This window comes from Talpa occidentalis, unplaced genomic scaffold, assembly GCF_014898055.3.
Source record: "Talpa occidentalis isolate TD23 unplaced genomic scaffold, MPIMG_talOcc4v2.1 talOcc4.12, whole genome shotgun sequence".
Lineage (NCBI taxonomy): Eukaryota > Metazoa > Chordata > Mammalia > Eulipotyphla > Talpidae > Talpa > Talpa occidentalis.
The window spans coordinates 89,744,157-89,755,860 of NW_023601212.1; the positions used below are offsets into that span (position 1 = coordinate 89,744,157).

Consider the following 11,704-nt stretch of genomic DNA (forward strand, 5'->3'; position numbering starts at 1 on the left):
TTTGAAAACATATATATTGCTTTAGTTGTAGTTTCACATTTACTAGTCTTAGTCATATATTTGACTAGTCTTAGTCATATATATTTTAAATAAATCTTTTATTTAAAAGATTTATTTATGCATACAAGAGCTGGGGTGCAAGCAGGTGTGTGTTGGGGTGGTGGTGAGAGGATTCATCAGAGACAGAGTGGGGAGCAGAACAGGCGGATCTACTGAAATCCACTGCTGAGGGGAGCAGCGGGGAGACAGGAGATGTCTGCTGCGCCCTGTGGGTCAGCTCCCTGGCCGGGCATCGAACACATGTTGCAGTGGCTGCCAATAGCTTGATAGCGCTGCCAGGGGTGCCCTATACATTTGATTCTTTTTTTCATTCTTATTTGATTTTTTTTTTGACTTATTAAATAATTTTAATACCTGTGGGAGAATCACCGCATCAAAACTTGCAATACTTTCAGAATGTACGTTAAAAAATTCCTTTCTTGTGTCTGTGGTATTGTTGAGGGAAACACAGCATCTGCAGCTCTAGCGCTGAAACTAACCAGCAGCCCTGCACCCGGCCGTGGGGACCGCGCGCCTCCAGGGCGCAGCGCCACCAGGGGCCGCCAGGGGCCGCCACCGCCGGCGGAGCCCGACAGCGCCGCTCTGTCTCCCCCGCCGCCCGAGGAAACGCGGACGGAGGGCGCCGCGCAGTGCATCCTGGGTCGGTGTAGCCATGGCGGCTCGTGTCCTTTGCGCCTGTGTCCGCCGACTGCCCGCGGCCTTCGCGCCGCTGCCTCGTGTCCCCACGCTGGCCGCCGCCCGGCCCCTCAGCACCGCCCTGTGCCCCGTCGGGGCCCGGACGAGGCCCGGGGCGCCGCAGCCCGCCGCGGTGCTCGCGCAGGTGACTCGCGGTGACTTTGCTGGGGCTCGGCAGGGGTCAGGGCTCGGGGTGCGGGGGAGGGGCCGCCGCGGGGCCGCGCCAGCTGCGGGCGGGGAGCACCGGGCGCGTTTGGCTTCCCCCCCTTCCCGCTGCCCAACGGTGCGCGGCTGACCCCTCCCCGGAGGCCGGGTGACCTGGAGAGACCCGCGAGGGCGCTGGCCCGTCTCACGCCCCGGGGCTGAGTGGCCCCTTCCTGAAACTTTGGGCAAGTTTCGTGACCGCGCCCAGCTTCAATGAGAACCGTGAAATTGGGGTACCGCGTCTCTCTTTTGTGGGGTTGCAATGAGGTTTACTGAAGATACTGCACGTAGAGCACCTCGTGCGTTGCTATGGAAGCTCTCAACATAGTGGGAATAGATAGTGATGATAAATGCGTGATGTTTTTCTAGGGGAAGCCAGTGACGGTGCAGCGTGGACTGCACGCTCGCCTGCAGCCCTAGCCAGGACAGTTTCTTCCCTGGGTTGCTGGATGTGGCACATTTTCCCTGTTTCCAGACCGCCTGGAAGTAAGGGTAGGAGGCAATATTTAGCAAAAGGTTTTTTTATCGGATGAAACTTTTGTGAGGCTGAAACTTCATAGGACAACGATTTTCAAGCCTAGCTGCATGTCAGATCACCTGGGTAACTTGAAATGACAGTAGGTGTACCCCCTGCTCCTTTAATTGTCAGCAGTGTGAACTGATTTCTTCCTGCACAGACACTGCACCTGCACACCGCCTTCCCTTTCCTTGGCCTGCCTTTCCCTCCTTGAATAATCTGTCTGGTTCTTTTCCTAGCTCACTCCAAGTCTGGTATCTTCTCCTTCCTTGTCTCAAGGATTGAATGACAGTTTTTGTTACTGAAGAAGCCTGCAAAAACCTATTGTCATGACTCCTGCCATTTTTTAAATAACAATTGAAATGAGCTGTTTGGGTTGGTCTTTTCCATTAAACTGTAACCTTCTCTAAGGTGAAAGGTCACACATCTCAGTCATCTTTGTAGTTCCAGCCCATAGCAAGTGCTTGGCATATGGGTCAAGCTGGACTGCTGAACAGGCATGTGAAAAGATAAAGGCAAGACTTTGCTGCATGTGAGGACAGGTGGGTGGGTGGGGAGAGCAGAAACAAGAGGGACTTCGCTCACTCCCAGGGAGCTGCTAGCTGTGAGCAGCACCGCTTCTCAGGCAGCGGTTTCTCCAGCAGTCAGGGCTGAACGTGAAGACACATGCAGAGGCGGGAACTTTCCTGCCAGTGGGTTGGGTTGGGATACCGCGAGAAGTGAGGGTGAGAGGATGGGAAGTAGGGTTGGCACTGAGATTTCTGCCTGGGGGCCCAGGTAGTGGAGAAGGAATAGAGGTCTGTGAGCAGGTGTTTTGGTGATAGGTAAGGAGTCCAAATCCAAACAGACAAGATGTCTTTCCTGGGGAGTTTTTGAAGGTCGCCTTTGGAGCCCTCGCTTTAGGCTCCTTGAGTTTCCCTGAGTCAGAGAGAAACCCCAGAGGAGGTAAGACGGGTTCTGGTGGAGGCTAGTGGGGTTTGTTTTGTTTTCAGTAGCCCAGGGGATAGTCAGTCACTCTCTGCACACCACACCTTCTCTGATGTCTGTGGGAGGTGATTGAAGCTGCTTAGGATGAAGTGTACGAAGGTCCTGAGGAACACGTAACACCAAAATAGACCACGTTGGATGTTGGGCACACATTTCAGAAGCGCTTGCCCATTCTGTATCCCGTTTTCAAATGGCTGATCCTCAACAGGAAGGAGCTGGGAAGGCTCTCCAAGAGACCATGTTGGGAGGCCTGGGTCAGATGCCTGACCTGTCCTTCCTCAGTTTCCTCATCTGTAAAAAGGGCATGATAGTAGTATGTGTCTTGTGGGATTATTGTTAGAACAGAGGAGACAATGCATGTGAAGTGTTCAGTTGTGCTGCCGCCTGATTTAATGATTAGAAATCAGTAGAATCCGGCGGAGAGCCTTGGGAGGGAAAGGATAGGATCAAGTACTTTGAAGCAACACTCCCACCAAAGCCTCAAGCTTTAGGCCATTGTCAAACTTCTCAGGTCATTACATCCTGATCCTCTTAGCCCCAAGGAAGCACTCGCTGTGAGTGTGCGCCCAGCAGTGTCTGGGCCCTTTACACTGTCTTACAGATGCTGCATGATGGCCCATTGAACTTGGTGCTGTCCTTTAGTTCCCTTTTGCAAGGGAACAGAGGCTAAAAAGAAATAACTTGCCCAGGGCCAGAGAACTAGTAAGGAAGAGCTTGTGCCAGGGTACAAACGTGCTGTCTCCTTCCATATTCTTCAGGCCCTCCCACCACACCTGCCTCATGCTGGCCTACTGCTGCCACCTGCTTCAGTGGCCTGTGGCCTCCAGGTGGAGGCCCTTTAATTGAATCACAGGGTGTTCGTGGCCCTTTTCGACAGAACCATGGGCCCCTGAGCAGCGGTGTATGCGCGTGCCCTCATCTCAGTCCCCCTTCGCAGCAGTAGCCCCACCTCACGCCATTCCTTCTGCTCGCACAGGCGAGGCTTGTTAGGTACTTCCACCCCAAAGTCCTTTTCTGTCATTACCACTATTAACCCGTTTCTTCTTCCTCTTTCTTCCTTTTTGCTTCATTTTATTTGGAGCTTAGAAACCTCTCCTAGCCATTGTTGATAAGAAGGCCTGGTGATGTTCCCACTGCAGAGGTTTCCTTAACCCATAATGTATTGAAGACAACATAGACCAAAAGAACAAGTGCTCTGAAAGTACTTTAGAATATCCATAAAACACTTCCTCTCGCTTTTATTTTTTTTTTTTTTTAAGATTTGTTTTTATATGCATACAAGAACTGGGGTATAGGCTAGAGATGTGGGGGGTGAGAGGATTCACCAGAGACAGAGTGGGGAACAGAGCAGGTGGATCTACACTGCTGAGGGGAGCAGCAGGTGAGTCTGGAGAGGTCTGCTGTGCCATGTGGGTAGCTTCCTGGCCAGCCGGGCATCGAACGTGTGCTGCAGAGGCTGTGGATAGCTTCACAATGTGGTGCTTAACCCCATGGGCCACCAGGGAGATCCTTTCTCTCGTTTCTTTAGCTTGCCGGTTACACCTGATTTCAAGACGTCTGATTTTTTTGTAAGATGAGTGTTTTTTATACAGAGGTGTACATGCTGGTTTGGTTCACTTGGCAGTGTTTTCGTTATAATTTTCATAGACCTGGGTGACTCAGACCTGAACCCCAATAAGCAAACCCAATTTCAATGGGAAATGCCTAAGAACTCAAACCACAGACTAAACCCCAGCTCTGAAAGGTAAAGGTGCTGCTGCAGTGAGCAAAGCTCAGGCAGCTGTTTTTTCCTCTTGTCTCTTCTGTGGCATTAAGCCCCTCGCCTGTGTTGGAGCTCATGCGTCATTGGTGAGGGGATAACGTTGAATATCAAGTAGGCTGATACCAGCCACCAGAGATAATCTCTGTCAAGGCAAAGATGAGGACAAAGGCTGGTTATTTGGGCAGGTCCCCAGGAAGGAGCATGTCTGGACTATAGGAGATGTCACTGTGCCTGTCTCTCCTTGGGGTCAGCAGCTGCTTCCTCTGAGCTAGCCAAGGTCAGTGTGGTTACCCTGACTGGGGTCCAGGGAGACACCTCCAGTGTATATTCCCTGGTGTGAGTCACCTCGCAGCCTGCCGTCATGGCTCTTCCTGCGGCTTATTTTGACTGAGGCGTGGCCATTAGAGGTGGTAGTCCTGGGAGAGGCCTTTGGCTGCTAGAGGCATGAAAACAGGCTCTTCCTCAGGCCCTCGATGATGTTTGTGGCAGTGAGTCTCACTGAGCAGGTCAACATCCCAAGCCTGTGGGCTGAGCAGAGGAGCCAGGGGCCTGTCCTGGCTCCGAGGGGAAAGGAGGTGCATCTTATGCTGCTGAGTGCTGGGCCTCTGAGGCCACAGGGCCGTGATGGAGTGTCCTAGTGACCAGAGTTAGAGTCAGGGGAAGCGGGTTCTGAAGCCCTAAATGCTTGGTTAAGATGTCTGTGGACTAGTGCATTTATTTAGAAGCATTTTCCGTGAACACCTGCTTTCTTCCTGCCCTGGTTTCAGGTTGCGAGCAGAGCTACACAGCTGTGCCGCCAGTACAGCGACGCGCCCCCTCTGACGTTAGAGGGAATCAAGGACCGTGTTCTGTATGTCTTGAAGCTCTACGACAAAATTGACCCAGAAAAGGTAATGATCGGACTTAAGTGGTGGTTTTGTTTGTTTGTTTGTTTTTGTTTTTTGAGATGAGTAGTACAAAATTCCAGCCATCAAAGGACAGAGTCAAGTTTCCCGGGCTCCCTGCCACCTAGTCCCCCCATGGGAGGCCATTGGTGGGACCAGCTTGTGTCTGTGCAGAGACACTCAGCGCATATGTGAGTACACACCGCAGAGGTGGTGAGTAGCTGAGATGTAGCTGAGAGGTAGCTGAGTATGGCTGAGAGTAGCGCTCCCCCCTTGTAAAGGTGCACAGATGGTAGCAGACCTTACACACCATTCTGCACCTTGCTTTTTTAATTTACACGCCTGGAATAGTAGTACATAAATAGTAGTATAAATATATATATAATAGTAGTAGTGTATCATAGTAGTATATAAAAAAATTCTTTTCAAACTATTTTGTGGCAGGATAGTTTGGTTTTGATATAGGATTTTTAAGAATATGTCCTAGTGACCCTGAGATCTCAGTTCAAGACAGGGTGATGCTAAATACTGCCTGCTGTTGTGGAGGGGAAGGAATGACACTGGTGGGGTGAGGCGGCTTGGTTGTCAGTCGGGCAGCAAGGAAAACCAGACTCTGAGATGTGACCAGAGATGCCACTAGGATAATGCCAAGTGTACGTCCTGTTCTCCCATTCAGAGCAAGGTCGCAGTTAATGTAAGCAGCACACCGAGTGTTGTTGCCCGCACAGGTTAAATGAATAACATTCGTTAAGGCTCTTTATGTACTTAAAATTTAATTTCTAAATATCTTCCATATAATGATTAAGTGAAGCAGGTGCACTTGTGGGCTAAATTGCGTTTGGTGTTCCTTTTTTGCAGCTCTCGGTAAATTCCCATTTTATGAAAGACCTGGGCTTAGACAGTTTGGACCAAGTGGAAATTATCATGGCCATGGAGGACGAATTTGGTAACACTCACGGGCTTATTTGTCCTGGGTCTGCATATGACTGGGTCTGCATATGACATTGTCTGGGTCTGCATATGACTCTTGATTTAGGTGGACGAAACGGAAAGAAATGTTGGGAGTCTGAATTGGGATTTGAATCAAACAAATACAAACAGTAGCGCCGCTGCCACAGTAGTGCTCTCTCCCCCCACCACACGCACTTGCTCACCATCAGGTGAGGTGAATATTAGGAAGAGGCATTTGATCAGAAAGCACTTAGTGCAGGTCAGCAGAGGCCTGGGGAGGATGGGACTTGGAGTCTTGAGCTGGGGCTCCTCAAGGTGAAGGTGCCGCCTGTGGAGAAGCTGAGCCTTAGCCCCGCTCAGGGCCTAGACCTGCATGTCTGTGCCTGGAGCTGTAACCGTGTGCTGGGGGCAGGCTACAAAAATGAACAGTGATGTAAGAAAATACAGAAAGGAAGAAGAAATAAATTGCACTGTAATCTTATAGTTTCCTGCTGAAAACAGCATCCTAGCACTGGAAAACAAACACACGCCATTGTGCCCAATAGGATGGATGTTGTCTAGAGCACAATGAGCTCACAACTTGAGTGGGATTTTGGGTTGCTGGAGGCGTCAGTGTACTTGTGGGTGTTACAGAAGTTTTAGGGGCTTTCAGTCCTACTAGGTTTCCTGTTGCTACACTCATGCATTGCTGTGATTTTACTTTCAGGGTTTGAAATTCCTGATATAGATGCCGAAAAGTTAATGTGTCCACAAGAAATCGTAGATTACATAGCAGATAAAAAGGATGTATATGAATAAGATAGCAGGTAAATAATTTGACTTATAGAATGATATTCCTCCTTAAAATCAAATTTCTCTGGTTCTTAAGTGAAGTAAGACATGGGAAAGATTGGAATGGTTGGCAGGTTTTCACTGGTTATAAAATGCAGGCCCCCTCTGGTTCTCTGCCACTCAAAAGGAACCAGCCTTGGTGATGGTCTCTATCCTCAAGGGCAGTTGAGAGCAATTCCTTCCTGTCACACTTTTTTTTTTTTAAAGATTTATTTTATTTATGCATGCATATAAGAGCTGGGGTGTAGGCCAGAGGTACGGGCAGGGAGGGTGGTGAGAGGATTCACCAGAGACAGAGTGGGGAGCAGAACAGGCGGATCTACTGAAATATACTGCTGAGGGGAGCAGTAGGCGAGACAGGAGAGGTCTGCTGAACCTTGTAGGTCAGCTCCCTGGCTGGGGATTGAACTCAGGCCATAGTGGGCATGGCACTAAGACTTAACCCCTAAGCCAGCAGGGAGGGCCCTATAACACTTCTTATTTTTTTTTTTATTTTTTATTTTTTCTAAATATTTATTTATTTATACAAGCACTGGGTACAGTCAGAAGCGCGGGAGGGTGAGAGAATTCACCAGAGCCAGGGCGGGGAGCAGAGCAGGCAGAAGGACAGAAGTACACTGCTTAGAGGAGCAGCGGGCGGCAGGGGAGGTCTGCGCGCCATGTGGGACCCTCCTCTGGTGGCCGGAGCAGCCTGGGATTGAACCGGCGCTGCAGAGGCTGCAGGCAGCTTCGCAACTCAGCGCTCAACCGCTGCGCCACCGGGGAGGCCCTGTAACACTTTTTAAATAAAACTTTGTATTAATGTTTATAACTTAGTTATCTTGGATTTAGCACCTAAAAGATTTTCACTTAAAGTCAGCAGTAGTGTACCCTCCCCCACCAAGAAAAAGAAAAAGCACCACCAAAAACTGAACTCATTTTGTCTTTGCCAGGCCCCCTTTCTCCACTGAGAGAAGATTCAGAAGATGCTGGCAAGTGTCTGCAAGTGAGAACACATTTGGCATCATCGCTGACTTTGACAGAGTAATTCTGTTTTGACTTGTATTTAAATTGTCTAAGTGTTTTTTCCCTTTGAAAATAAATCTATAAAACCAAGATTTTTCTCTGTCTTCAGTTGTTCAGTGATGTCTATTAAGTGCTTTTTATGTTGGCAATACTTGCTATTTTTAAAACTTTCATTAGTATTCATATCAGAAATGACTTCTAGCAGTATATGTGAAGTTTCTCATTTCCTTTAGTGTAAGGAACCAGTGTGTTAGTGATAAAAGGACTTTTTGCCTAAAAAATTTGTCTCCATTAGTTTATTAAGGTAATTTTTCATCTCTGTCCTTCCTGAGTTGATAGAATTTAGTAATTTTGGAGGGTAGAAATTCATTTTCCTCTGAGAAGGTCAGTCTGACATTCTCCCTCTGGCATAGATGAGCATCAGGTGGATACTCTCCTCTTAGCACTGTGATATGTCTTTGGGCTGTCTATCGGCAGTTGCCTTGCTCCTCCTGAGGTGCAGTTTGAGTGGGGTGTCGTAAGTTGTGCTAGTAGGAAGCTGTGTCCCTGGGTGAGGACTGGCAGTGACCTCAGCTGGCAGAGCACCTCCCCACTGGGGTCAGGTGTGGCTGGGTCCACACTCACACTGCTTCCCTTCCTGGAGGTGCCTCGTGTTGCCAGCCCCTTCTGCGAGGCCCTAGCATGATTGTAGGTGCAGCAAGCAGACAGATTTCCCTCCTTTTCACCAGTAGAAGCATTTGTTTTACTGCACCCCTTTTTGTTAATATTCAAGCTATCTTGGGAAGCTGCCAAACTGGTGGGTGCATAAGGAGTTTCCTCTTTCTCTTTCCACCGCATTTATTCAGCAAGTAGCTCGAGTCCTTCCTAGGCACTGGAGACCCAGCAGGGACCGAAACAGACTGCAAGGAATGTACCATAACTGAACGCCTAGGCTACAGGTTCTAACTATTTTTACCCTCATGGCAGCTGCACTTTGTTGTAAAACTGCCTCTCTAGTTGTTTCTGCCTAGATGAATTCAGAGTACTGCTGCTAAGTGGTTGCTTGATCACACCTGTGCAGAAATGACCCCTCCAGCCCATCCACATCATTCTGCAGTTAAGAGTCAGAACGAGGGGAAATAACCTGAATCATGCAGATAATTCAATGGATCTGGGTTTTCAAACAACAGCAAAGGCCTTTTCTGCTCCAAGAACTTGCTAGAATGTTCTTTTGAAAGACCTGGGTACTACTATCAGTAGGCATTGAACTGGTCAAGTGTGTGAATTAGAACATATAGATTTGTGCATAGTTTAAAGGCCTCCCAAACATGCCTTCAGGGGCCTGTGTCTGTGCTGGGCGGTACCGTTTCTCTCTGTGAGGCCTCATAACCTGCTTCTGGCATTGTCTCTAGTTCAGACACACTCTTCTCACTGTCCCCCAAACAGCCAGTGCATTCACTGAGACTTAATGCCTGTAGGGGGCTAAGCTGTGGACTAGGCGGGGCCTGAGTACACAAAGGTGAACAGTGTGTCTGCTCTCAGCTCCCTGTCCGGATGGGAGGAGTTACGAGTGATGGGCTCACTTTCAGCATCACCAGTAACAGCAGGAGCGTTTGCTGGCAGATGTGAACTGAGGACAGGTGACCTGAGGTACTCTTGCTAGAATGGCTTAACCTGAATGTTCAGGAGGAAGCAACTCCAGGTGGTGGGACTTTTAAAAGATAATGTCATGGGGGAAAGGATGGTAAATTTCTTAGGAGAATAACTGTAGTAGTTAGACTACTCCAGGGGGATAAATACTTAGTGACGCTTCAAGATTTCTGTAGCTGACTTAGATGGCTCAGAAAAAACAACAGCAAAATGTTAACCGGTGACTGTAACAGGTACACATACGCCTGTGCATTGTACTACTTTTTCAGCTACTGCTTGAAATTCGTCAAAAAGAGAGAAACCACACATGTAACAAAAAATACAGACTGATGGCATACGACTGGATATCCAACAATATGCAAGCGGTTAAATAGAAAAAAAGATCCATGCAATGAAACTGGCACTGAAAAGTAGTAAATGGCTTGTTCCCATCACTGTGAAACATCAAGATGTTAAGGATTACCACACGATGGTAGAAATACATGCGGCTTATTTTGTTGTTCAGTATTTTCTAAATTATATATACCATGTATTGTGTAATAAATGAAAAGCAAAATATCTAAAAGTATGCATTTTAAAATAACAAACTAGGCGTTTGGAAAACAGGCTAGTTCAGGGTGCTGAGGAACTGACTCCTGAGCCGTGAACAGCCAGCATGTGGAAAGGGCAGGAGATAGAGACTCCAGGCTGGAAGGACAGTGTGTCAGGAGTCTGAGGTGGGACATCAGTTGAGGCTGGGCTATTGCTAGAGCATTGCTTGGTTGAGGTGCTGCCAAAGCTTAAAGATGTGGCTGGGAGCAGCTCACAAGGGCCTTACAGTCTGATGAAGGAACTTATTGGCCAAGGATTCCGGCAGAATTTTCTGAAGGGGAGAAACAACTAGATGCTTATGAGCTCAGCCACTGGAGGCAGTGCCAAGGGTGGACTGACGGGATATGGCTACTAGAGGAGCACATGGAAAAGGGCAGATTTGGAGGTTGGGATAAAGTGACATGGACAGTAAGACATTCTGGGACTACAAATGATGGGCTGTGGCCTGAGGAAAAAGGAAATGGTCTAGGCTCCCCCTGAAGTTTAAGGCTTGGCTTCCCAGTGCTGCTATCTGAACAAGGGACTAGAGGAGGATCAGATCAGAAGGGGAAGCCTCGGTTTGGGACATGTTGGGTATGCTTGTGGGATACCCAAACAGAGGGCAGATAAAAGATTAAGAACTCAAGGAAAATGCCAGGCTGGAGCCCGAGTGTTGACAAGGTGCTGCCCTGGCTGGGCTAGTTTCTCCTGTTGCCAAAGGCCCACTGAGGACTCCCCTCCCTCCTCTGGTAAGTAACTAAGTGGGAATGGTTGACTCTCTGCTCCTGCGATGGCCCCTTCAAGCTTAAGCCTATAGTGAGTTGTTTCCTTCAAGGATGAGAAACTAAGAAAACTGAGAGACCTTCCTACTATTTGAATTTTTTCCTCATGTAGAAGTATTTAAAAATTTTAAGTGGTAGCCAATAAATGAACTAATGTCAAGGCTCAAAGTTTAAAAAAAGAAGAATCACAAACGTGCCCTTGAGACATAATAGCTGCATCCGGCAGAGAAAAAAATATATAAATTCTTTCCTGAGTTCTCAACAATGAGACAAGCACCTAAGGGCATGTCCTTTGACATTAGGCAAATTTGGGTTCAGTGACAGGCATATGGCCTTGGCAAAGTGTCTTCTGATGGACAAAGTAGGGGTGACAAGAGACAAGGGGACAATATTAAGGGTCACAATGAAAACTGAGATTAAAAAATACGGGAGCGAGGGGAATTATTCTATAAGAGACAAAGGCCAAGACTGGCAAAAATAAAAAAGGATATTTAAAAAATATAAGGCTAGGATAAGGATTTAAAAACATTAAGGGTTACTGATTGAAAAATAATTGCTCCAAATGACATTTTGGACTGTCTAGTAGAGGACAGGGGTGAACCGATCTCATCTTAGTTGAGAGAACAATGCTGTGCTAGGGAGCCACAATATCCTCATTCCTAGGAGAGTCGTGCTAAAATATCCACAGAAGTGTCTTAAGTCTGTCTGCACGTCTGTCAAAAATTCCAGCAGAATCAAGTGTATGCGTGTCTAGAGGAGACAAAGCAAACATGGCTAATATTTTAGCAATTGGCTACCCTGAGGGAAAATTATCAGGTGGTCAGTCTTATTTAAGCTTGCAAATTTT

General features: G+C 47.9%; 1 protein-coding gene across 1 annotated transcript; it reads left to right on the forward strand.

Moving 5' to 3' along the window:
- Positions 1 to 686: 686 nt before the first annotated feature.
- NDUFAB1 (NADH:ubiquinone oxidoreductase subunit AB1) lies at positions 687 to 7,999 on the forward strand. The gene is made up of 5 exons (XM_037507415.2): positions 687 to 880; positions 4,973 to 5,095; positions 5,948 to 6,035; positions 6,747 to 6,846; positions 7,804 to 7,999. The coding sequence occupies exons 1-4, from the start codon at positions 713 to 715 to the stop codon at positions 6,836 to 6,838; spliced, it is 471 nt and encodes a 156-aa protein (XP_037363312.1). The 5' UTR covers positions 687 to 712; the 3' UTR covers positions 6,839 to 6,846; positions 7,804 to 7,999.
- Positions 8,000 to 11,704: the final 3,705 nt, after the last annotated feature.